At 39.0% G+C, this 26,418-nt stretch overlaps 2 protein-coding genes across 6 annotated transcripts; one reads left to right on the forward strand and one right to left on the reverse strand.

Annotated features, from left to right (window-relative positions):
• Positions 1 to 133: 133 nt before the first annotated feature.
• Positions 134 to 6,728, forward strand: LOC130913569 (E3 ubiquitin-protein ligase RNF34-like). 3 transcript variants are annotated; one of them, XM_057832264.1, is made up of 8 exons: positions 135 to 639; positions 1,039 to 1,257; positions 1,918 to 2,316; positions 3,510 to 3,572; positions 3,723 to 3,924; positions 4,284 to 4,313; positions 4,459 to 4,500; positions 5,272 to 6,728. In XM_057832264.1, exons 1-8 carry the CDS (start codon positions 310 to 312, stop codon positions 5,457 to 5,459), a joined length of 1,473 nt encoding a protein of 490 aa, XP_057688247.1. In that variant the 5' UTR covers positions 135 to 309; the 3' UTR covers positions 5,460 to 6,728. The 3 variants fall into 3 exon arrangements, with proteins under 3 accessions (XP_057688249.1, XP_057688247.1, XP_057688248.1); XM_057832265.1 differs by lacking the exon at positions 4,459 to 4,500 and having other exon boundaries at positions 144 to 639; positions 5,272 to 6,727; XM_057832266.1 differs by lacking the exons at positions 4,284 to 4,313; positions 4,459 to 4,500 and having other exon boundaries at positions 134 to 639.
• On the reverse strand, positions 5,048 to 15,486 carry kdm2ba (lysine (K)-specific demethylase 2Ba). Of its 3 annotated transcripts, none has more exons than XM_057832262.1 (10): positions 15,312 to 15,486; positions 12,311 to 12,532; positions 11,997 to 12,140; positions 10,802 to 10,890; positions 10,402 to 10,678; positions 9,453 to 10,264; positions 8,869 to 9,032; positions 8,625 to 8,786; positions 8,098 to 8,316; positions 5,048 to 7,972 (listed from the first exon to the last, which is right to left on the reverse strand). In XM_057832262.1, exons 1-10 carry the CDS (start codon positions 15,363 to 15,365, stop codon positions 7,791 to 7,793), a joined length of 2,325 nt encoding a protein of 774 aa, XP_057688245.1. In that variant the 5' UTR covers positions 15,366 to 15,486; the 3' UTR covers positions 5,048 to 7,790. The 3 variants fall into 3 exon arrangements, with proteins under 3 accessions (XP_057688245.1, XP_057688244.1, XP_057688246.1); XM_057832261.1 differs by having other exon boundaries at positions 5,050 to 7,972; positions 12,311 to 12,535; positions 15,312 to 15,485; XM_057832263.1 differs by having other exon boundaries at positions 5,051 to 7,972; positions 10,402 to 10,671; positions 10,804 to 10,890; positions 12,311 to 12,535; positions 15,312 to 15,485.
• Positions 15,487 to 26,418: the final 10,932 nt, after the last annotated feature.

The raw sequence follows: 26,418 nt of genomic DNA on the forward strand, positions 1-26,418 counted from the left end.
CTTCCTAACTGGCCACAATGATCCGAAAAGTCTATTTTCGAAAGTCTTCGCAGAACACAATTTCTTCAAAACGGACTTGTCCAGAAGAGAATATACTTCAAACTTTTAAGTGGCTATATACTGTTGCGTCCATCACTTAGATTAATCCCTCTGCCAAACAATAAATGGAACCAAAAAAGTTAAGTTTCCTTCTCTAAATTATAAGACACATTGTAGCACACTATGAAATATAACATTCTCACCAAAAAAAACTTAACTGACCATATATGGTAGCTCCAATGCCACCTAATCTCTGGCATTAACATTAACATGTTTTCACAAAAGGAAAAAAATGGAATAAAAGACATCACGAGAAAAATAAATAAAATAAATCTAAACAGTTTGAATGTTACAATGGCCAGCCAGGAGCATTTCAACTTCAAGCCGCCAGTTGGTGGCGATAAACAACTATCTTGTTTGGTCTGCGGCCACGTAACGAAACAGAAGAAGAATCCCGTACGATCCCGTTCGTTGCAGCAGCAACGTTCACACGGAGGTACAATAATAAGGCAATTCCGCGGCTTAAGCAGACGTCCACCTAGCAATGAATACGCTGTCAACCTGTCAGTTTTCAGTAGACACACCGGAGCTGCAATGAAGGTACATTTTCACATAATCGTAGTTTCATTCTGTATTTCGTTTCCTGCTTAAATGGTTACTAGCCTCCAGCTAACATTAGCAACGTAACCAGATCTCGTATCTGCGGCAACATTATCCAAATCTTGCCTATGCGAACGTAGTGTTGGTTGCAGTATTATGTTGTTACTATTGACCTGAAAGGTGTTTTCTTGCTAGCAGTAACATCATTTTTTTTTCTTGCAAATTTAAATATTAAAACGTGCTTTGTGAGGCTGTATACTTTTACTATCTATTTGTTCCTCTGATGTTATTTTTCATTGAAGAAACATGTTTAGTAAATATTTGTGATTGAATGAGTGATGGGGTGGGGGGGGGGGGAGAGAGATACAGGTACAGATGGTGCTTCTTTTAAAATATCAGGCAGGGGCATCGTCCGTGTGGGCTTCATGCTGTGGTCTGCTGAATGAAGTTATGGGTACTGGAGCCGTCAGAGGTCAGCAGCCAGGGTTTGGGGCAGGTGCTGGGCCCTTTAGATTCACCTCCAGTGCGGGATACTCCACATACCCGCCCACAAGCTCAGGGAGTCCAAGCCTTGTGTGCAAGTCCTGTGGTCTGGCCTTCTCAGTCTTCAGGCGGAAGGTATGTGATCCACCAGGTACATCTAATCTGGAGGTTCCCTGTGTGTGTTTATTTTTTTTCTGTTTGTGAAGGGCAAATTATCCAGCACACACAGATTGCATGTAAATTTCTCGTGGAAGCAAATATAACATTTGGGTTAAGTTTAATAGAAATTTTTCCAACACGCAATTAGCCTTTGTTTTTAAAATTCATTTTTAGTCTTGAGTGTTAATCAAAATAAATGACTGTGCTTGAAATTCCACGGATGGTTTTTCAGCTAGATGGGTTGAAATCCATTTTGTTTACACCACAAATCAGACAGATTTGCTTTAATTGGAAGCACAGCGTGGTCCCAGCTGATTCCTGAAACAGATGCTGTAACAAGCCCCCTCCCCCAAATCTGTATGACAGAGGGTCCCTTCTGTCAGGACCTCCAGGTTGTCTCACTCGCAGTGCCAGTTGAATCCCAATCTATGCATGTATTACTTTTTGATCTTGGCCATTTAAAAGATGTGTGCAACCTGCTATGTGCATGAACAGCTTGAGCAGATGATCTGCTTCTGGGGGGCTCATTAAATATCTATTTCCCCCCTTTTTTTATTTTTGTGTGGCAAATTGGTAACCTGATTAAAGAATTTAATGTCTGCCTAATTTCCAATGCCTGTTTTACTCTCCCCTCAGCACATTTGCTGTGACTGCAAGAAAAGCTTCTGCTCCCTCTGTTCTGTGCCTCTGGAGAATGTGCGTGTATGTGCTACGTGCCATTTGCTGAAGGCAACATCTTTCCATCGGCCGCGTCTCATGCGTCTGAGGGTTAGGGACCTGCGACAGTATTTGTTGCTCCACAATGTCCCTACCGATACCTGCAGGGAAAAAGAGGACTTGGTGGACCTGGTGCTTTGTCACCAAGGCAGTGAGGAGGAGGAGGAGGAAGAAGAGGAGCTTGACACAAGTAGCCTCCATTCACGTTCAATATATACTCCGCCACCTTCGACCACACAGTCTGCCTCAGAGCTGTCCCAACTAGCTGCCTCTCGGGAGGAACCTCTTAGCAGGAGTGATAGTTCTGATAGCAGTCAGGTCAGTGTTTATAAATATTTTTGCTAAAAGGAGAAAAAAACACCTCTATCGTGTCCATCCCAGAAAATTAATCTTGTTTATTAAATTGGCAGGGAAAAAAATGAATTTCATTCTTATGATGTGTAATAGTGGAGAAAGTCATAAATAAAAGACACGATTTCCAGGCAATCTGACATGTGGACAGACATTTTATCAATGTGGGACTATTTTAGCCAATTAAACTGAGTATCTCAAATTGCCCACCCTTCTTAGTTATGTCATTGATACCCTTTATCACATGCACCTGTGCTCGAGCCTATCAATGTGTATGTGCGTGGGTATAACTAGCATCACATAATGGCTGTGCCCATAAGCAGTGTCATTTTTGGGGAGTTTAAAGTGTATATTATAAGAAATTTTTGATTTGCATATTTAAATACTTTGCGCAATCATCGTTTACATGGTTATTTTGGGTGTTGTCCCTTTAACTTATCTGCATTGTGCGCATGTGCAGAAATTATTTTTTTGCCAGCCTCTCAAAAGCCAAATAAAATGGTCCATTAAACCCCTACAAATAGCTAGATGATTATAGAATTGTTTTTGCAAAATGAATACAAAGCCTTTTATGTCCATGTTGTGTTATTCTACAATTGAACTATTTATCTGTCTTTCCAGAAGAATGTAATTGTTCTGTATTGCTTTTGTATTGACTATAGGTTTCTAGGGAATTATATTCATGAACTTTCCAAAAGCATGACTTCACACAAAAAAAAGTTAAAACACCACTAACCTGAAAACAATATTTTACAAATAATGTTGATTTATTTATTTATTTTTTTTATGCATGGCGGTCCACTGAAATGCAAAGTGAAGAAACTGGAATGTTGTATATTGAGCAAAACTCTGCTAGTCAAATTACAATTGACCTGTTTGACAAAAGTATGTAATATTGAAATAATGTCCCAACCTTTTTGTTCCCCTTGGTGTGAGCCAGGTAGAAAGAGGTGAATGTAACAAGCTCTGAGCTTAGTGGATTCACCGTAAATATGTGAACTGCTTTGGGACTGCTAAGCCTTTCTATTAAAGGAGGGAGGGAGCCATTGTGCTCCCGGTATCATGCCCTTGCTAAGAATGGTTAATCCAGCTCACTGGTAGGTTGTCTGCTTTGCACGTACAGTAGTGAAGAGGAATGTTTTCTTTATGTTCTGATGCAGGACATAGGTGATGCCACATCAGTCTCTCTCCTCAACTTGGACCCTAGTGATCCCACACCTGAGGTAATACGTTTGTGTAAATCTGTAGTTTTAATGCAGTTCCAGGATTCTGAGAATTCAAGTATTTTCACAAGCGTGTGGCGGTTTGGTGTTAAAAGCTGTGACCAAGCAATAGCGGGGTTTTTTTGTCTCATGAGCATTGTGTCATTTCAGACGAGCCCTCAGACACAGCGTCTGCTACGAGCCTCTCTTTCAGACATCTCCAGCATAAGTGATATCGAGGGCCTCTCTGTCAGGCAGTTGAAGGAGATCCTGGCCAGGAACTTTGTCAACTATTCAGGGTGCTGCGAGAAGTGGGAGCTGGTGGAGCGGGTCAGCAGACTCTACAGGGAAACTGAAGAAAACAGGAAATCATGTGGGTATTTATTTGGTTACTCAAAATAAAGGTAATGTTATGTAAACATGAATTTTAATTAGATTTGGTAGTTAATGTAAGACAAAACCACAAACCCTTTTTTTGATCACCTATGATGAAGTCATTGCAATTAAACCCTGCAGGTCTGTCAGTGTTTCTATTTTCCTATTATCTGACATGTCTATTGTTTTCACTTTTTTTTTTTTTTTTTTTTTTTTTAAATCAGTTGTTGCAAACTAAGCCAGCCAAGATGTATCGATCCATATAGACATGCTTTTTAAAAAATTTTTTGCTCTCGCCAAATCTGGTCCACAGGTGATAGATATCTGTGTCTCATTTCCTTTAATTCTTTCTTTTAGTGGAAAATGTGAGCAGTACTTTAACCAAAGGTAAGCACTTTTGTATACTGTATTGTACTTTACAAGCACAACTTGCTTTTAACCACATATTTAGTGCTGTTTGGTTAAAACATAGACAAAATTTTTTCCCAAAAAAATGCTCAAATTGTCTTCATTTAATTGTTCCACCCTAAAGTGGTGGCCTTTCCCTCTTCTATCTGCAATGGGGCCATTGGAGGTAAGGCCTAAATGTGGTGTCTTATCCTATTGTGTTCATCATTATCAAACCAATTGTGGCACATTCTCACATCATCCCTCTTTGTGAAATTCTTGCATGTGGTTCCTCATGGCAAAATGTATGTTAAAATAAAAATAGCATTCGTTGGTTTACTTGGATTAAGCATGTGGATTTTTTTTTTTTGCACAGAATTGAAAATTTTAAATGTCCTACTTGTCATTGACTGCCACATTGAATCCACAAAACATTTTCACATTTAATTTTTACAAAGATGGCCACGTACTTTTCCCCTTTTAACTGTAGTCATTGCTACACTGCAAAAACACACCTCCTTTAAACTTGTTAAATGCCCTTGTTTTCAGTGTAAATATAGAAATAAGTGAAATTATCTGCCAGTGCTTCAAGCAAATAAATCATTGAACTGAGAATAAGCTTAACGGACTTATTTTAAGCAATACATTGGTATATTTAATTTTAAAAAAGCCTTGAAATGTCAAATGATCTGAATTCAAAAATAAATTCGTTAAAAATATTTTAAATCATTTTGTCTTCATTTAGGTAAAAAATTACCAACTTTTAGATGTAGGGGTTTAACAACAAAAAGTAGTAATACTTTCTTAAAATTATTTGAATAGATTTTAAAAATCTCATTAAGGAAACACCACTGTATTCTGTCATTGTATTCTCTTGTATTTCTGTCACCACCAATCATATGAGCAACATAACCTTTCAATAAGCCAAACAAACAAAGCATTACAACTTGTTTCGTAGATGGTGAGAAAGGTCCTCCGATGTTCCTGGACGAGAACTTGTGCAGGATCTGCATGGATGCTGTCATCGACTGCGTTCTGCTGGAGTGCGGCCACATGGTGACCTGCACCAAGTGTGGCAAGAGGATGAGTGAGTGCCCCATCTGCAGGCAGTACGTTGTGAGGGCCGTGCATGTCTTCAAGTCTTAATGCAACGTCAACACCGCTTCAGACTCAGACGGTACCTTAAATTACATCCACGGAATCCTCTTTTGTGCATGTTTCAAGTTCACATGATTTGCACATTCTGAAATGTTATTGCTTTTCCAGTAAGCATAAGTCTCACTTGAATCATTCCTGATGTGACCATATCTAGCCTGTTTTACAACCAAAAGAATGTTGAATCTGGGTGCACCCTCAGATCTGCCTATTAAGTGTAGCCAGTCTAATGTAGACAGAGCACCTCCTTACACAACTACTGCAAGTGACTACATATCTTAGTAACACCAAGGATGCACACACCGGCAAGAAGGTACGCAAATGGTGCCAAATGACAGGTGAGGATTCGTGCTTCTCACCCATTCCTTAACCATCAAATTCTTCCTCTTTTAGTGGGTGAATTTGTTTCTATTTAGCAGGTACAAGTTTAGCCTCACTCATCAGTTTATAAGCTGTAGAGGGGGCAGAGATGGGATGTCTATTAAATACTTGTTGTGTAGGTCAATAAGCAGATGAATTGCAGTTGAGTAAAACAATTAGAAATCTTAAGTGGTTGGGAATGAGGACTTTTTCAAACGCTTTGCAGTACACGCTTTTATCAAGATGTTAAATTCTCTAACATAAGGTCTGTCATTACAGCAATAGTTAATCTCCGTTGCCGTCTCAGCACTTGAGACAAAAATCGGTGCTAGTCATCTTCACTATTTTATAGTCAAACTGTGGATATAAACGAATGTTCATTTGATTTTTGTTGTCGTTTACAGTCTCACGTGAAATGAAGTGTCTTATTTTTTCAAATTTCTTAAGTAGGAATAAGTATTTGTAGTAATGAACTACTGGTACATGGTAATGGGTGTAGGTATATATAAAATGTCTTGCTAATGTACATTTGCATTTATAAATGCATATGAGAAACGTCTATTTTTTTCATTGATTTAACATATGTAAATATTTGAATTGTCCCTTGGAGTTGTAAGTTAATATGGTTTGTCCCTCTTACATTTTTCTTGTTCCAAACATACCACCTCAGATCTGTTCCATGTTTTTTTATGCTTCTTGATTGCAAACTTTTTATCAAACCCATCTCTGTACCTTACCTGCACAAATATCAAGCTGCTATTACAGTAAAGACCTTCAAAAACTTCATCAAAGCAGGATGCACTTTTCTGTTAGAGGGACAGTATTGTGTGAAATGTTTAGTCTTTGGGGATTGTTTTATTTTAATAAAGAATTTTTATATGAATATGTCCATAGACTTTATTTCCCCTCCATTATCATTAGTTCATGTTGGAGAACTGTAATCCAGACTTAAGTTTAAATTGAGGGAATAGACAACTTGATGGTACAAATGGAAGTATTTTAATGCGTATTAGCACTGAGCTTTTGAATTTACAAATATAAACAGTATCACATTCACCTGAGGCAATAGCAGGTTAATCACAGCACAATACATCCCAAAATACTGTACACACAACACCAACTGCATGGAGTTATTGGAATGAGTTATTTACATTGGTATAGTTGATCATTTGAACCAGATATGTAACTTTAATTGCATCAGTGAATTCAGTGCTAAATGTGTTCATCAGCTTCTTGCTACCGGCTTTACCGTTAAAGCGGATCCACTCATATATCAACTTTGTATCAAATATTTGCAAATGTTTAATTGACCCAGCTGTTTAATAGCTACGCCAAAAACTAGCCGTTAAGCAAATGAATAAATACAAACTGCAATTAAAAATAAATAAATGCTTAAACGTCAGAATGCCATACCTCAAACTTAAAAAAGAAAAATGGATAAAAAGAGGCCTTAGACAGGAGTGTGACATTTAACTATTGAAATACATCCTAGATGTCCAAGAGCTTTTTTATAACTTACCGTATTGTTTGTATGTAGATATGTACAGTGTATGTTATGCATCATGTAATTTTTAAGTGTCCCTATGTCAAACTGATCTTTGGGACGCAATAAGGAAGAGAACCTGGGGAATGGCATAACGTTTGATAACCGTATTGCCAATGATACTTTGTTCCCGAGCAAAAGTGGACATACTGTAAACTTTTGTTTGTATAAAAATACTGCTTTCAAATATTTGAGAAACAAAAGCAAAACAACCAGATACAAGCACGTATTTTTATAGGAATACAATCTCAACACAAACATGCTCGTTCTTCGTCTCGCTCCAGTCAAGTCTTTTTAGTCTGAGTCATTTATGACATCGATTCAATGTTCTACTGCAGACCCAGTATGGGGAGAAAAAACAAAACAAAAATTGTCCCAATAAGTGCAAATTGTCTTTCCCTCCATTTGATCATTGCGAACTAGCTCGTCTTCTGCAGCAGTTTGTCCTCCTTAAGTCTAAATGGCACGCTTACAGACATTTCAGCGATGAACCTCTCACAGCCTGCCCTGGTCACCTGCTTGCAGAAGCGAAGGTCAATCTGGCATATGCTCCCACAGCGTTTGAAAAAGTTCAGGGAATGATCCGTGACCCGGTTACAAACTAGAAGAAAACACCTATGTGTGAATTTATGTATAAGAAAACGCAAATACAGAAATCTGACTAGTAGTTTAGGACTGAAAAAACTAGTAGTGTTGGTAACATACAGGTTTGGCTGCTGTCCTTACCTGACAGGTTAATATCTGTGAGTGAATCTCGAGTGGTTGTTCCCGCCGCCGTAAGTAAGTTGACTGACTGATCATTGACATGGTTACAGTAGCTAAGGTCCAGCCGGGAAAGCAAAGGCATCTGTCGAATAATGAGCCGTAAGGACGTGTCGGTGATGTCCAGGCCTGCCAGACGCAAATCCTCCACATTCCGCAATTTGCAGCGGTTATCCAGTTGACCTGTACAACACAATGTTTATAGCTCCGCGTGTATGCAAATGAATGATTTCATTTACTAGTTGGATAATCTGCAATCTGTGTTTCACAATTTCATGGACAATAATCCTTGATTCCAGTCTTTATGCAAGTTCAGTTTTCATACCACTGCATGTTAACCTTCAATAGTTATGAAAATCCATGCATCATTCTGCCTTAGAAGTCAATCATTTGGAATATAAACAGTACAGATTGTTATAGAATATTTTAATTAAATATTTTGATGAGAAACATCCTGTAAAAAGTTATTTTGATCTACTTCCTTAAGTTACCTGGCCTGTTATCTGTGGGTGGTGATAAGAGATCCCTCATCTGTGCATCCTTAAGTCCCTCCACCCACTGGACGTCCAGTGTCCGTAGTAGTGGGCAGCTGGAGGTGCAAAGAGCAGATACAGCCGCCCACGAACACCCTGATAACTTTAACACTCGCAGACCTGACAAAATGCAGCAGCAGTTCAGCACACAGACTAGTAAAAGCTAGAAAAATCCATATCTTGACCACAGCAATTAAAGTACCTGGCAAACGGTTAATCAGCCAACTTAATTGTTTCTTCGAAATGTTGGTCCAGCTCAGGTCTAGAGAGAGTGGCTGTCGACGAATGATCCCGCTCAGCATGAGTGGCGTGATGGAGGTGCAGCGGTTCAGATCGATCATTGTCCAGAGTCGTTTATCGCAGCACCTGGACATCAGAAACAGAATTTGGGTTGCTATGTGACTTGAGAATTCTGGCCTGAATGTATTGCAGTTAGTGCAAGTGGCACAATTGTTTGCTTCCAAATGACTTTATTTGATGAGTGTGTTATAAACTGGTTCAACTGGAACAGTTTAATGGCTAACATTGGTTTCTCGTGTTTGGCCTGAAAAACAGGCCAAATAACTGACTTTGATTTGTTATCGTAACTACAGTATATAATATACACGATTAAAATGCAGGCCTTGGTATCGGCTAGTACTATGAAATAATGCGGCGATGCTGCGCATTATGTGCTCTCAGATTTAGTTTGTCATATGATCTATTCTTTAAAAGGTCACCAGGATTAATGGGGACACTTGGGTATTCTCTAATTATTACCACCCATAAACATGTTGTTGCATTTACCATCTGTTCCATGTCTTGGACACTCTCATGCAGCAGCAGAGCTCCTGATGTGTAAGGTGGTTGAATATCTTCATCCAGACCTCCCGCTGGATGACATGCATTTTCCCATCTTTCAGAGGCAATCTGTCAGGAGGTGGGCTTATTGGTGGGGGTCGTATGACGTGGCGCTCCATTTGGACACACTTGGGCGGCGAACGCGGAGGCACCGGTCGGGTGGTTGGAGTGCTCCTGTTGAAACCCAGCGGAGTGATCTGACTGGGGTAGAAGTGGCGCAGTTCCCAGGGGGTGCCATTCATCTCTTTGGTCTTAAGGTGGGATCTTTGCTCGCCAATGTCGCTGCTGTTACGAAACAACTTCTTCGGTTCCTCGTTTTCAGACTCCGGCTCTACCTTAAGAGGTTGGCGGTTCTCGTTGGCCAGGCAGTCTTCGGTTTTCTGAATTTCCTGGTTCAGTGCTTTGCTCAGCTCCCTGCTCAGTTCCCTATTAGGTAAACGTCGTTTGCGCCGAGCTTTGGGCCGTGGGCCTTTCTCCTGTGTCTCGCTGCCACCTTCACTGCTAGGGCCGGCTTGCGGAGAGCTACAGTGGGAGTGGTCGCTGTCCACAACAGGCATTTTGAGGGAAGTATTTATAAGATCAATCTTAAAGTCTCTGTCCTCTGCTAAGTCCTCAGTACCACCCAAGCGCCCATTTCTCTCCACAAAACTTCGGAAATGAAGTTCCCTTCCATCGTCGTCATCGTCCTCATATGCCTCTTCCTCTTCCATCTTAATTTGCTGAAGGAGTTTTGAAAAAGAAGGCTCATCCGACCCTTCCTACATGAAAATGAAAATAAATCAAATGTCACTAAATTATGAGATCAATACAAAGCCACTGACTGCTGCATTATTGTAATGTTTTGGTAGCTTTTAGGTACCAAGGCCTAACGTTCCCTATAAAGTCTGACACCAACCTTTCTTCCTCTGAAATCGTCTTCCTCCTCTTCGTCAAAGAGCTTCCTCTTCTTCCTCAGTTTGTCCTCTAGTCGGGGTCTGGGGATGCTGCTGGGGGACAGCAGGGGCGGCTGCCGGTGGAGAGGCTCCTCAGGTCGATGCCTGGGTGTCTCCTCAGGTCTTCTCTTAAGTGAAGAAGACATGTCCCCTTCATCTTTCACAACCTTCTGTTCCCTCAGCAGAGAGCCAGGGAGGTTGGAGGCGTACTTGAACCCTGGACCCCTTTTTTGCTTTAATACCAAAAGGGGCGGAAAGTGCGAGACAACTTTATACCTTTAGCCTATTGTGACTTATACATTCAAGTTCTTTCATCTAACACTTGTGTCCTAATCTAAAGCCTTATCCACATTCTTTGTACTCACTTTTCCACTTTTTCCAGCATGGTTGCATTTAGGGCATTCCCAGCAGTTTGGGAGCTCATCGTTCACCACACCGGAAGCGTCGCTCACCTAAGAGGCCAGCAATAAAAACAGCAACATTAAAAATACAATAGTTTAAATTAGGGATGTCCCAATCCTATCACATGAACACGTCCTATTTAAGAGGATCAGAAAAAAAAAAAAAGGGTTTTAAAAATGTATTTTTAAGTATTAACTAATTGGCTGCTATTGACATGAAATGGATGATGTCCATAACTGTCACTGGCAGGGAATTTCTGTTCAGAACAAAGAAAATGTCCAGCGAGGCAGCAACAGCAAAAAAGTTGAGAAAATCACAACTAAGATATCTCAATTTAACACACTGGATGACCAACTTAAATTCTGTAAAAAAAAAAAAATATTTAAACGTCATTTGTTCACAACCTTATTTTGTGCTGCACAGCTGATATGCAAAAAAAGGGATTTGTGATTTTATTTTTTTGCTTTGTTGAAACTACTTATAACCCTTTTATAAGGCAATAATGTTGAGACAGATTTGTTCAAATTGTTTTTTTTTTTTTTTTTTAACATTTGGAGGTGTTTATTTTCCCTGAATACATTGAGGTATTGGGAGATCCTCAAAATCAGGTGACTCGAACTTGTCCCTAGTTTCAACAGTGTGCCAGGTTGCTTTCGCACAAGGGTCATTAAGGAAGTGAAAGCGAGTGTGGTGTGGGTCTGTTTGACAGTTAAACCTCAGCAATACTTAATGTGCAGAATTTGACTACTTTATAGTTTATAGGGATTTTGTAAAAGAGAAGTGGGTGTAGTTGAAAGTGTTACAACGTGCCTTAAATACACACGCTTTAGAAAGACGGCATTGTTCGTGATTACATTTTTGCTCACAGATAACTTGTGCTACGCGAGTGATGTGACATTTTCACAAAGGAATTTAACTTCATTATTACATAATGCAGTGCAGGTTTCTCTTAAGCGATTATGCATTTGAATGATGTCACACTCACATGGCATCAGATAGGAACATGTTGATGTTTGGTACCTTCAGTCAAAACCACTGAGTCACTCATGTGAGTTTATTATCTAGAGTATCAGGCAGGTATGGGACTCAAATCATGAATCATCAGATGAGTGATTTGACTGAGAGATCTGGCGTTCAAAAGGCTGTTTATCCATACCTTGAGGCAGTTGGGATGGACAATTTCATTGCAGATAGAACATTCCATTAACATGAAGTTGAACTTGTCCTCCTCTTCCTCCAGTGTATCCTCCTTCCCAGCCTCCTTACACACCACGCATACTGCTGTATGTGGCAGAACAGGCTACAAAGAAAGGAGATTTTGTGAATGTCTTAAGTGCAGTACTTTCATTGTGTCTTCGTAATATATTTGTACTAGGGACAGCTCTAAATAAAACCGACTTAGTGCCACCCCTGCCAGTTTAATACATGAATGCCATTGAATGAAAATGAGGGGGAAAACTGCTGACTCACTGCTATGCACTGTCTCATAATGCAGGACTGTTTCATGCGGCCCGGACCACCAAACTTCTTCATGTCTTTGCAAAAGTGACACTCCCCACATTCTGTCCGCATGCACGCCTCGCACTTTCGGCAGCGTGTTCTTCTTCGTCTGGCTCCTGACGAGCTACGACTGGATGGCAGTTTAACAGCCGAAGGTGTTGCCATCTTGGACTTCGGACGATTTGCGGCACGCTGCTGCAAAAGCAAAAAACAAAGTAGGATTAAAAATACATCTGGTTCATCAAATCTATTTCTTCAATATTTTAATCTGTGACCGAGTCAATGGAGGATCCTGATTGAAGGGTGAGTTACATACAGATTGCATTGTTCAGCAAAGCAAATAGCAAAAAAAAAAGAAGCTGTAACTACAACATGTGACATACACCAGTCAAATATCATTCCTATGTGGATTTTCTTCATCTCTTATAATACCTCACTGGTTGCTATGGAAGGCGGGTAAATCACTGAAGAGGGAAAAAAATGACAAATCACAGGCCATTACACAGACTCGGTTTCCTACTGGAGACGTTACCTAGGCAACACGCTCGCCTTTCTGCGGGTGGATATGATTCTTAAGGACTGCAGGGGATGCATGAAAAATTATATTGCAGAGGTTTATGTTCTACATAAGGAATTGTATTACACAGGACATCTGTTATCAACGTTCTGAACGTTAATACAGCTCTTTGAAGTGAGTGGCCTCATGTAATCATCCATGCAACTGTTTACTTGTCACTCAGCACAACTCGAATAAAAATGAGACGTTAAACTGCTTCAGCAGGTTAGGCATGCGCTTGTCTCTTCAAAGCGTTTTATCCATGGGCAATAATGAGCCAGCTTCCCAACACTGGGAAACTGGAGTTAAGCCAAAAGGTGTCTTGTCAGCTGACCCAGCTGACTGTCAAGACATTCCAGGTCAAAGACAACTGAGCGTTGTGTTTAGCTGGCACTTGGTAAAACAAGTGGAAAGCCGCTTCAGTTGACTGCAACAAAGACGTGAAACAAGATCATTTATGTTACGCTGATTTGCTGAACTGAAAACACACTCCTTCATGCTGAACAAAAACCCTTTGTATTTGCCCTTAAGATAATTTTGTTAGACAGTTATGTACACTTGTACATAACGTTCAAATAAACTAGCCAATAAGAAAGCTACTTTTTAGTATGATGTATTTGTCTTTCCACATCCAAGAAGGTAATTATTCTATTTTATCTTTACTAATGAGGGTGAAGTCATTATGGGTGTGGTAGTGCACTGGAGTGAATCATATTAAAATGCTTTCTGATGCCTTTCATGTTCAACTACAATATCAGAATTGTCTTTTTTTTTTCAGCACATATGTAACAATTGTCAACATAAGTAACTGGGCAAGGGCTTACATTTTCTTGCAATATTATTGTATTGTACTCGTTACACAGTATTGTTATTACTGACACTGATCCTCAAAGCAGTAATCAACTGTCTTTGCAGTAGCTCGGCAGCATCACTCTTGACATGGACAATATTGTTTTCCTCTATGGAGCAACTGTACATACTGTAATAGTCCAGGTGAAATATTACGCTACTAGTGTGTCATTTATGAAGGAGTAGAAAGCTTATTCACTTAAATTCTAGAAATCCTACCAGAATATACTGAAAACTAAAATGCTTTCAATCCAATACTTTGTTTGTGTGACTGATTATTTCTAAGACCCACGCAGCCAAGCTATTGTTACTGCGCGACAAAAATGTTTTCCTAATCTACTCCCAAAAATTTATGATGTGGCTATGATGTAATGACACTGGTATTGTATCACTCTGTATATGTCCAATCATTTTGAGCAGGCAATCCACACTTATACTGTGGACAAACATTTTGTAATTTGTGATTATTTTTCTGATATGTTGGGAATACAACCACTAATTTAGTTTTGGTAAGCAAACAGATGTCTGAATACCTTGTATAAATTACAACTGTGCATTGATACATACAGCAAACCATATGAGTAGGTATCAGAAATGGGGTTAATGTTTGAATTCATTTCGTGATCACCAAGTACAGAAACAGTAGTATGGAATCCAAAAATAGGGAAAAGTAGCATCCCATCTCTACCTTGGGGGTATTATAAATTGTGTAAATAATAAAAACTCGTTCTGACCAGGAGTTAGCAGATTTCACCTACTTTATAGTTGAGGAGAAAAGTCAACAACAGCCATGGATGCACCCTTTTGCAAGTTATAAAACAGGTTTGTCGTCACACTACACAGTGCACTGGCAACACCGGACCAGTCCTGCAACGTTACGACTTGTTCGGGGACCTAAGGGGTCACTTGGTTCAATTTGGACGAGTGTTCACCATGCAACAGAAGGAGACTCACTTCATTGTTCCCTCTCACCATCCCCCTCCACGGCCCCTGCTTTGAGAAAAGAACATTTGGCCCGAAGCCTTCTTAAAGACAGCGGAACTTAAGGAAGTGTGGGAAATGCATCGTTTTGCAGGGAGAAAACGTGTAAGGCAAATCATTTAGAAAACGGCACGGTATAACAGCAGCAAGCAGTTACGGTTATAGTGACATGTGAGTCGAAATGTCGCCCCCGGGTAAACTTATGCTTTCGGAGGTGGACAGTGCAAAAATGGGTCAGTTGTGGCAGCAGATGGACGGTGACCACAGAGGACACGGACTGTTTTGACGCTTGGAGTATTGCGCTTGCTCAACAAAACGGGGTTGTTAGCCCCCCCAAAAATCTACGTAAAATACTGACCAGTGCTTGTAAAGATAAATATAATCATTAAACAATGGTGTCGAACACACGTTTTTCCTCTAAAACCATCATCACAGCGAGGTAAAGCGAGTGGATACAACACTACGCTCAGGTAATTGGAAGAAAACACAGCTTCGTTCACAATACTCTTTTAATCTGGTGCTTCTTGTTTATATTAAAATCGATAAATCCTAAAGGGAGAACCGGGTTAATCAATCAGCTCTGACCTGTTCGGATTCTGAATCATATTCCTCATCGTCTCCACTCAATGACAAGGCCATGGCTCCGCGTTCATCGTTGGTGAAAAGCAGGAAAATCTAACATGGCTGAACAAGACGAGAGAGAGAGAGAGAGAGAGAACAGTGTACTCCCCCCTCCTCCTCCTTACCATCAAACCGAAATGAAGCCAGCTGGCAGAGTGCACTAGGTTGAGTTCATACTCACGCAAAATATAGGAAATTTTCATTTCGTTTTACGAAACTCATCATTTGAAACTAATTCAATGGTATTTCGAAACCAAATTACTTATGTTATTTTTGTTTCTAATTTTTTTCAAATATTTTTAACCCAAATTATATTCGTTGCAACTCTAAAAGTACCTATGCATTTATCTCTCTATTCCACCTTAAAAGCCTGCAGATGCGCTGAAATTCCTGCGAGTGGCAATGTTTTGCAGGCACTAGCTGCGTTCACACTACATTATGTACAGTCACTTTAGGTCCAATCAGCCTTGTTTAGACTGGCAGCCAAAATCTGATTTTCAACCCACCCAGATTTAAACTGGATGGCTTTTTTGTAGTGTAAACAGTTGCAAAGCACAGAAATCTGATTTGTGCCATACGGATTGAAACTACATATGGGAGTTATCGTATTTTTCAGACTATAAATCGCAGTTTTTAATCATAGTTTGGCTGGGGGTGTGACTTATACTCTGGAGCGACTCATGTGTGAAATTATTAACACATATGTATTACACATTATACATTATTATACATTATTGTTGAGAGAAATGGTGGAGGAAATGTTTTGTATCCATAAATGTGTCCTCAGTTGATGTGGAATTGCTTGTTATTATTGACATATTATCTTTTCGCCACAAGATGGCAGGATGGGACTTAATTGTCTAAAGTGCTACTTTTATTACTTCTTCTTGTTTGACTTTGATGACTTTGATTTGTGGGATTGCCTGTGAAGACAGCAATGAGAGAGGATGTATCCGCATGTCAATGGAAATTAAATACGCCGAGTTTTGGCTAAAAGACAACGTATTCTCCGTCAATTCTTCCTACGAATGCAACGTTGAACTGCAACCACCTCAACAGGTTATGGGCCCAGGAGTCATTCGAAGGTAAAGTCAGTTTCCACTGTGTAGAAGGTCGCGAAGGACAGCGTGCTCACGGACTGCTGATTAGCGGAAAAAGCTAACAGGCAACATGGATCCACGAGGAACAAGTAGGTTACCTCGACTGGCATTTGACGGAGATGAAGCTAAATATGAACTCTGGGAAACTAAAATGTTGGGACATTTTCATCTAATCGAGCTAAAGAAGACAGTGCTGGTAGGACCAACCACTGAAGCCGAGAGAGAAAATGATGAAATGAAAAATGCAGAAGCGTATGCTGAAATGATACAACTTCTTGATGATAAAAGCCTCTCGTTAATAATGAGAGATGCGCCAAATGACGGAAGAAAAGCGCTGAACATATTAAGAGAACATTATGCTGGGAAGGGAAAACCCAGGATTATAAATTTGTACACCATGCTAACATCTCTTCAAAAGGGAAACGAAGAAAGCATAGTGGACTACATAATAAGAGCTGAGACCGCCATAACAGCATTGCAAAATGCAGGTGAAACAATGGAAAATGGTCTGCTTATCGCAATGATCTTGAAGGGGCTGCCAGAAAGTTACAAGCCATTTACAATTCATGTGGCGCATACCGATGAGAACATGACATTTGCAGAATTCAAAACCAAACTCCGAAGTTTTGAAGAAACGGAAAAATTAAATGCAGCAGAATCAAGCGACAAAGTGATGAAGACTCAAGCAAGAGCTTCAAAGCAAACCACAAAAGCAAACGCTCGTGACCGGATCAAAGACAACAAAGAGTTGGTGTGCTTCAAATGTGGGATCAAAGGACACCGTGCAAAATCATGTCGACAAAAGACATGGTGTAGTCGGTGCAAAACGGACACGCACAAAGACACCACTTGCAGACGCAAGGAAACACCGGAGGGAGCGAGAAAAATTGCTGAAGATGGAGATCCTGACTTCGCGTTCAAGGTGAGAGATGAACAGCCCGACACCAGGCGGCAGGATACACACAGCATCCGAGAACGAGGCCTGATGATGGACACGGGAGCGACATCTCATATCATCACTGACGAGGCCAAATTCAAAAGCTTCCAGGAGACGTTCAAACCAGAGAACCACAGCGTCGAGTTGGCAGATGGTACCAGGTGCAGTGGAGTCGCACTCAAAAGAGGACATGCGGAGTGCTACCTGATTGACAACGGATGACATGATGGCTGATATCATGACAAAACCTGTAACAAAGTTTAAATTGAAGAAGTTTGACAGTGTTATTTTTGGAATTTGAAATGTAAAATTTCATTTGGTTGTTAAAAAAAAGGCATCAACATGAGAACAAGTGGGGGTGTTGAGAGAAATGGTGGAGGAAATGTTTTGTATTCATAAATGTGTCCTCAGTTGATGTGGAATTGCTTGTTATTATTGACATATTATCTTTTCGCCACAAGATGGCAGGATGGGACTTAATTGTCTAAAGTGCTACTTTTATTACTTCCTCTTGTTTGACTTTGATGACTTTGATTTGTGGGATTGCCTGTGAAGACAGCAATGAGAGAGGATGTATCAGCATGTCAATGGAAATTAAATACGCCGAGTTTTGGCTAAAAGACAACTTATTCTCCGTCAATTCTTCCTACGAATGCAACGTTGAGCTGCAACCACCTCAACAATTATACAACACATTATATCATTTCACATGTTATTTTGGTGCTTTGGAGTGACACTGATGGTTTGGTAAACTTGTTAACATGTTCTTTATGCTATAGTAATCTGAATAAGTCTTAATAGCTATGTTACGTTAACATACTGGCCACGTTCGCATTTCGTTGTTCATGTATCATGTAACATTAAACTGTACACTTATTCAGCATGTTGTTCTCTATTTTTTTATTTTAATTTGCCTTTCAAGATGACATCTGTTCTATGTGTTGGATTTTATCATGTAAATTTCCCCCAAAAATGCAACTTATACTCCAGCGCGACTTATATATGTTTTTTTCCTCTTCTTTGGGCATTTTATGGCTCGTGCGACTTATACTCAGGTGCGACTTAGAGTCCGAAAAATATGGTAGTTTCATATCAGATTTGAACAAGATGCTTCTCAGGGCACTTTCACACTAGGCCAAGAGGACCAGGGTCCGGTTGGAGAGCTACCTCGCAGCAACACGTGCAAATGAGTTGTTGAAAAGGTTCAGTATTAACATTGCGCCAACCGAACGTTCCGAGTAGCATCACGTGAAGGAAAGGCGCACGCATTGATTGGACAAATAAAAGAGGAAATATCTCCCTCCTGGGGGCTGTCGAGGCGTGGAGCGTTACAGCGTGGTGCTATCTATCTATCCGTCCTGGGAGTGGATCTCTCCTGACTGTGGTACTCCCCAAGGTTTCTCATTTTTCTCCCGATTGACTCTGGAGTTTTTGGAGTTTTTCCTTGCCGGCATGGAGGGTCTTAAGGATAGGGGATACCCAGGACTTGAACTGTATCTATTCATCTTTGTTGCTTCATTTCTAATTGTGTATCATATTGCCTCTGTAAAGCCCTTTGAGACCTCTGTTGTGATTGAGGGCTATACAAATTGAATAGAATTGAATTGAATTGAATTATGACACTGCACATAATGTAGCATAGCTTAGCAAGTCGCCGCTCGGCCAGCGGCGGGTCGCTTCCTCCTGTCTCAATGCCGAGCGAACTGGAGTATATAAAAAAATCCATGGAGAAATTTAAACCACAAAAGGGAACTGCGTAGTACCCTTAAGTAAAGCAGGCGTCCTATCGCTCTCACTCTCATGACTTTTTGGACTGTCAAATTGTGGTCACTTCCAGGAGAACGAGACTCACGAAACGGCCGCCCCGAGAGGCTCCGTCTGTCAATGCCACTGTCACTCTCACACGGTACACTCAGCAACAGCATGCAAAACATAACCGCCACAGTAGAACCCGATTCTGTGTTTCAAATGTAACTTCGTAAGCGCAGCACAACAACATTTGGCCATAGATAGTCATCTGTCATCTTGCAATTGTTGATTTTGAATAGCATGTGCTCTGTACTTCCACTTCCAAGGATGCCCTGCATGTACCATCACAGCCTGGAGCATCACAGCTCCACAGTGTGATGCTCCACATAAAGTAGTAAAAGCGGACCCGGCACCAGTTGCATTCACAAGCAAAGCAGGATACACTTAAAGCAGACCGAGACCCACGATTTTTGAGCGGAGTTCGTTTGTTTGGTCTGAACCAGAGTTCGGATGCGCGTTCACATTTACAAGACGAAGCGCACCATCTGAGAAAAAGAACTGTGGTCCGTTCAAAACGGACCAAACCGTGCTAGTGTGAAAGCACCTTCAGTCTGAACAGCTCAAATAAGATTTGGCTGCCTGTGATGTCGTTCTATGCTGGATGATGCCTTTGTTGCCACATCAATCTGTCAAGTGTGTCAATAATGTGGCCTAGTCTGAAGAGGCCCAGGTCTGATTTAGACACTTCCTAAAAATAGTGTGGACAGTCAGCCCTAAAAATCAGATTTGAGGAGGAATCGCATTGGAATCAGCTATACCTGCAGTCTGAACGCAGCATATGTGGCACAAGAATAAGATCGCGTTGAGTTTCTCCAGAGGTGTGTTGTAACGCGTTACATTTATTGTTCAATCACGTGGCGTCCTTAAAACAACATAAAAAAATAAGTATTTGACATAAAGTGCTGCCGTCAACATGACTCGAAAGTGTGGGTTTTAACCTCTCTACCAGTTTTTATTAGGCACCGATTGACCACGGAAAACCAGAGATATGATCCTTTTAGTTTCATAATAGGAAATGTGTTTTCTGCCACTAGAGGGCACTCATGCTTTTTCGACAATTGATGCTTCATTTCAGTATTTTTTCTCTCTCTCCAGAATTTTTTGTATTTCTTTGTCTTAGTGTGGTTATGTAATAGGTTATAGTCTTCTTCTTCGAAGTATAATAGTAACAGTTCATATAGATTAAAAACAAACATTGTAAGCAGTCACTCACAATGCTACTCATTGCTTGAGTATTCTTTTCACCAAATACTTTTTTACTTGTACTTCAGTACATTTTTTGGATCACTACTTTTACTTTTACTTGAGTAATATTATTTTAAAGTAAAGCTTCTCTTACTAGAATAACATTTTTGGCTACTCTACCCACCTCTTGAGTTTCTCACCCATTTCACACTATACACTGTGCTAGCTGTAAAACCCATTTTGAAAAATCCGATTGACAATATTTGGAATAGTTTGGATTCAAAATGGAACGCATGCATGTTTTTCTGGCGAATATGACAGTCACTTGTGGCCTAATCAGTAATTTTTGGTGGGCTGTAATTGACACCAGAATAAAATGGCGTTGAGTTTCTCACCTGTTACACACGATACTTTTTGGCCAATATGACAGTCACTTGTGGCCTAATCAGTGACTTTGGGTGGGCTGTAACTAACACCGGAATAAGATGGTGTTGAGTTTTTCCACCTGTTTCACTCTATACTATGCTAGCTGTATGATGACACCCATTTTGGAAAATCCGATTGGCAAAAATTTGGAATAACTGGGGTTCAAAGTGGACAACGTGCACTTTTCTTGCCAATATGACAGTCACTTGGGGCTCAATCAGTGATTTTGTTAGGCCGTAATTGGCACCAGAATCAAATGGCCTCGGGTTTCTCTCCTGTATCACACTCTACACTCTGCTAGTTGTAAGAATAGTGGACAAAAACTCATGTCCAATTTTAACCTGAATTATTACAAATTTTGCAATATTTTATTTTCCAAAATACTGTAGGTGTCATTATACAGGTAGCATTCTGTCAGTGTGAAACAAGCGAGGAACTCAACGCCATTTTATTCGTTCTTTCCATATCTGTGTCAGAATCCAAAATCGGAAAACGGATGACGACTTGTTATTTAATTTCTCGGTTTCAAATCCATAATCGAAAAAAGGATGACCACTTTTTGTTTAATTTCTCTTTTTCACATAAAAAAATATTGTACCATTCATTCATTCCATATTTGTTTTAGAATCCAAAATCGGAAAATGGATGATAACTTGTTTTTTTCATTTCTTGTTTTCAAATCTAACATTTAAAAAAAAAAATTTGTTGTTGTTGTTCTTTATTTTGAAATTAAAAATAGGATATGAGACATGGTATTTCTGTCCGCCTTGTATCATTTTCGATGTGTTGTGACTCAGAAGTTGTTGGATTTTTTTCAGGCCAGTCTTTAACTGAGCTTTATCCCCTCAGTGTGACACGCCTCCCCTTCTTTAAATAGCACGTACACGTCCGCCATCCTTGACAAAAACATAAAGTAATAATAACTGTAAAACATTAGCGATTGTGGTGCTCGATTCACTGATCAATGGAATCACACGGTAGAGACTGACCTTCCTGAGAAAAAAAAAGTCACTTCCGGGTCGCAACACATCGAAAATGATAGAAACTGAACAAAAATGCCATGATAATTCCATTAATTTCAAAACAAAATCAAAACAGCGAAAAATATGCCGTTGTTTCCTGATTTTAATTTGAGAACGAGAAATAAAATAACAAGTCGTTGTACATTTTCCGACTTTGGATTTAGAAAAGAGAAATGAAATAAGAAGTCGTTATCCGTTTTCCAATTTTTGGAACAGATATGAAATGAACGGGTAATACAATGATACAATTACAGTCCACTACAATCACTGATTGGGCCCCAAGTGTGTGCGTGTCGACTGCTTTGCACCCATTATAGTCCAAATTTTGCTCTTGAGATTTTACAAAAAGGTGCCACCAAACAGCTAGCCTTGTGCAAAATGTGAAACAGTAGAGAAACTCAACGCCATTTTATTCTGGTGCGAGTTATAGCCCACCAAAATCACTGATTAGGCCCAAACTGACTGTACAAAGTGTGAAGCAGCTATTGGCTGCAAAACATTGCCATCCGCAGGATTTTTAGCGCGTCTGCAGGCTTTTAAGGTGGAATGGAGAGAAAAATTCAAGGGAGCGCGATCGTGGGGCTAAATTCCGTAACGCTCTTCGTCATTACAAAGGGTCGTAAACGTCGCATTAAAAAACCCGGAAATGAAGTTGAGTCATGAACAAATCGCGCTTGTTTTCACTTATGATGTTTGGCCGCAGTCATTTATTTGACAGCAACTCCTGACGAGTTGCCGAGGTACTTTAGTGATGATGAATAAGTGCGCCTGTTTTACCTTTAAACGAACAATTAAAAGTATTTTCTACCAATACACAAACATTTGACCCATTCTTAACCCTTTATAGGGAAATGAATATTTTTAGGTAATAATAATAAACAAACAAACAAAAAACTTCGCGTTCACATATCTAGACATCGCATTTTGGGGCATATAGGCCCAATATTAACATTTTGTATATATTTATGGTCTATAAGACTCAAGATGTGTTCTTCTTATTATTATTATTATTAATTTTGAATTAATAAAATTAAAAACTCTTTAATATATATATATATATATATATATATATATATATATATATATATATATATATATATATATATATATATATATATATATATATATATATATATATATATATATATATATATATATAAACAGAAATACACTGGTTGTGTCCCCTAATAACACGCTTAAGTTAATAATTGATAAATAGAATAGAATTAGGGGACAGTGTTCACTACAGTGGACAGCTATTCAAAAAAAAAAAATATAAGCAATTATTATCATATTATTTTTCCACACTATAAATAATTTTGGTATATTTATATTGTTTTTTATAAATATAAACTAGTCATAATGGATTGGGCATCTAGCACCGCCAGTAGCAACCAAGAGAGTACAAAGAGTGCTTTGAAAGGGTTATTGAAAAAAAAAAAAAAAAAAAAAAATTGTGAATGAAAGGGTTGATAAAAAATCATTTTTAAAGAACAATAACATTTTGTACTTTATGAAATGAAAAATTAATTAACAAAGAATATTTGCACTTATCTTTTTGTTTAATCTATTTTTAAGTAAAACATTAAAATAAATAAGAATAAAATAAATAAACAAAATAATATAAATAAGTGAATATTTCCTGTTTTTTCCCCTGGCTTTTAATAAAAAAAATTTATGTTGAAAAATAAAAATAATAATTGACTGCCATTGACAACAAGAGAAGTCCAAATAATTTAAATGGTAAATGGTGTTATACTTGTATAGAAATTTAAACTCAAAGAACTGACTGTGAATGCTCAAATTTCCCCGCTATTTACGGCGCTTCGCTGCCAGCCCTCTCCCAGTCAAAATGGATTGGACATCTAGTGCTATCAATGGCAGCCAATAAGTTAAATAAGTGCCCTATAAAGGGTTGAAGTATGAGACCAAAGTGGTTTCACAGCTACTGTACTATCACAAATGCTCAACATGCAGCATTATGCAATCCATTCACCAACATATTTTCTGTATTGTTGGATAGTTAAGGGAGCATAAATCAAGTATAGTTCCATATTTATAAAATGTATTCATTCAGGAGTGTCTTTAGTTCTTGTCACGCGCAGGGCTGGGTTAAAGTTTAACCCAATAGAAGGTATTTGGGATCGGGGACTTTATAAAAATCAGTCTGACTCAAGATGGCTAAGTCCACTGAGGACAAAATGATCAGCGTGTCTTTTTCTAAACAACTGGAGTACACCATGGACTGGTTGCCACTCGCCAGTCAAACACCAGGCGCAAGGTGACCAATCCCGCTCACACTCTATTAAAAATTCATCTATGAGGCAGAACTGCTGGCCACTGTGCTAAAAAATGTTTGTTTACTGTTGGCTACATCAAAGTTTCGAAATGTAAAGTTTTATTTTTCTTCGTAAGGAATATATCTTCACTATTGTTATCACCATTACACAAGAAAACAGAAAGTGGAACTGAGAAGAGGAATTACAGTAAGTAGCTGCCATTGTGAAATCTTCAACAGCATTTGTTGTTTGACCTAACCTAACCTTTTAAATCTATTAGTGCCCAATCACATTTTTTTAGCTGCACCTCTCTAAATTAGAGGACACCGACATCTGATAAAATCAATATCAAAAGCATAGCCAGAGTTTGACTTTTGGGGCAGGGGGGGCACAACATGTTGATGACCCCGAAACGCAGTGTCAGCAATAAAATTAACTTACAAGAATATTTATAATAATAAGTTGAAAATGAGCGATTTTTGTTTCCCATCATTCTTCAGGGGAATTCTAAATCAGACTGCTTAGGACAGCTTTACTTTTCGCCAAGATCGTCATCCATTGAATATGGTTCACCTGCCGATGTCGTGCCAATGTAGTTACCTTAATCAAAAATTATATCGCCTGGGCAGAGCCACTGCGCTGCACTGATTTGCTTGATTTTGGTTTTGGTGATGTAGTTATCTACAAGGTTTTAAAACATGTCCCATCCATAAAAAACAACTTTTTTTTCTGTCGTATAATGTAACATACGTACTGAACGTAAAAAAAAGGTAATGTTTTACTGTTTTACTCATAGGATGTCCTAAAACTGTAATTCAAGTCCTGTATATAGTTTCTCCCGTTTAATAAATGTCGATATTGAAAATATATAACTGTGGTTCTTTTCTGGCTTCAATTAATTCTCTAAGTCGACATAACTCTTAACTAATGTGTGTGTGTGTGGCCAACGGCCAGGGGGTACAATTTTTGACGGGGGTAACTACATTGGCAAGACACCGGTGGTGGCTCTGTTGTACAATTGGCGTCTTTACTGGGGCAAATTGAAAGTCCGCTCACCATTTGGCGGTGCTTTCTGGCATTTCATGGTCCACATTTCCAATCCTTGGTTCTTGCTCAATAGTTGTTGTCGCTTTTGAAAGCTTAGGTTTGAAAAAAATACGTACATCCATCTTGCCTCTTCGGTCCTCGGGTGGTTTAGGCTAAGCAAAGCAAATGACCATGATCTGTTCGAAAAATGAATTTTAACCATTATAAAAATATCTTTTTTTGTTCATTTCATTTATTTTTGTTGCTTGTTTTATTGCTTTACAACTTTAATGGGTAATATTATACCGGAAATTAATTTTAAAATATATAAAAATATATAGGAAAGTCAATTACTGTATTGGCCCGAATATAAGACGGTGTTTTTTGCATTGAAATAAGACTGAAAAAGTGTGGGTTGTCTTATATTCGAGGTCTAGACATTATACCCATTCACGACGCTAGATGGCGCCAGATATCATTGAAGCGATGTTTTGTCATGACAGATCTCAGCGACTCTCAAGTTTAACAAGTTTGCATTATTTTATTGCAATGTTTTTCCTGATTCAGATTTTTTTCAAGACTACAGTTACAGTTAGACTTTACTTTGATGGTTAATGCAGTTATTGCAATTTTGTTGTTTTATCACAATAGATTGGTTTATTTACCTTTCAAAAACCAGAAGCCCTTCATTTACGAATGTGATTGTGCTTTAGTTTACATATTTAAATGTTCAGATATTAAGATTTGAATGAGGCAAAATAACATTGGTTTTCTCTCAAATATATTGTTATAATCATTTGTTTCTGATGTACTGTAATCATTTTCTGTATAAAAATTAATTTGGTGTTCAAAATGTCTTTTTTCAAACTTGAGTCTTGAAAAAGTGGGGGTCGTCTTATAATCAGGGCCGTCTTATATTCGGGCAAATACAAATACATGCAATGACACTTTTTGGCCACCAGCCCCCGGCCTCCCCTTAAATTCTGTGTATGATCAAAAGTGGTCCTGAATAAATAAAATAATGATTGCTACTGTTAGGGAAGTCTTATTTTAACAATATGTTTATTAACGGGCGGTAAAGTCAATGACTGGTTAGTAAGAATAGTCGCAGCTCCGAGATCAAAGTTCCATGTTTACCACGTGCTTGAGTGGGTTATTTCCCCCAAAATATGCTTGGTAGGTTGTTTGAATGCTCCGAATTCTCTGCACATATTATTGTGTGTGAAGGATTGTTGTCTATGTTTCCTTATGAAATAAATGACGTATGAATAATGAATACAATTTCCA

This window comes from Corythoichthys intestinalis, chromosome 3 (genome assembly GCF_030265065.1).
Source record: "Corythoichthys intestinalis isolate RoL2023-P3 chromosome 3, ASM3026506v1, whole genome shotgun sequence".
In the NCBI taxonomy this organism is placed as follows: domain Eukaryota; kingdom Metazoa; phylum Chordata; class Actinopteri; order Syngnathiformes; family Syngnathidae; genus Corythoichthys; species Corythoichthys intestinalis.

Excerpts from the sequence above, each read along its gene's own strand:
- LOC130913569 (XM_057832264.1), top strand. The coding sequence starts at position 310 with ATGTTTTCACAAAAGGAAAAAAATGGAATAAAAGACATCACGAGAAAA. Across the intron at positions 640-1,038 it reads ACACCGGAGCTGCAATGAAG|GCAGGGGCATCGTCCGTGTG; the intron begins GTACATTTTCAC and ends TTAAAATATCAG. Across the intron at positions 4,314-4,458 it reads GAGCAGTACTTTAACCAAAG|TGGTGGCCTTTCCCTCTTCT; the intron begins GTAAGCACTTTT and ends TCCACCCTAAAG.
- kdm2ba (XM_057832261.1), bottom strand. The coding sequence starts at position 15,365 with ATGGCCTTGTCATTGAGTGGAGACGATGAGGAATATGATTCAGAATCC. Across the intron at positions 10,891-11,996 it reads TCCATCCCAACTGCCTCAAG|GTGAGCGACGCTTCCGGTGT; the intron begins GTATGGATAAAC and ends CTGGCCTCTTAG. Across the intron at positions 10,679-10,801 it reads GCTGGAAAAAGTGGAAAAGT|ATTAAAGCAAAAAAGGGGTC; the intron begins GAGTACAAAGAA and ends GCCCCTTTTGGT.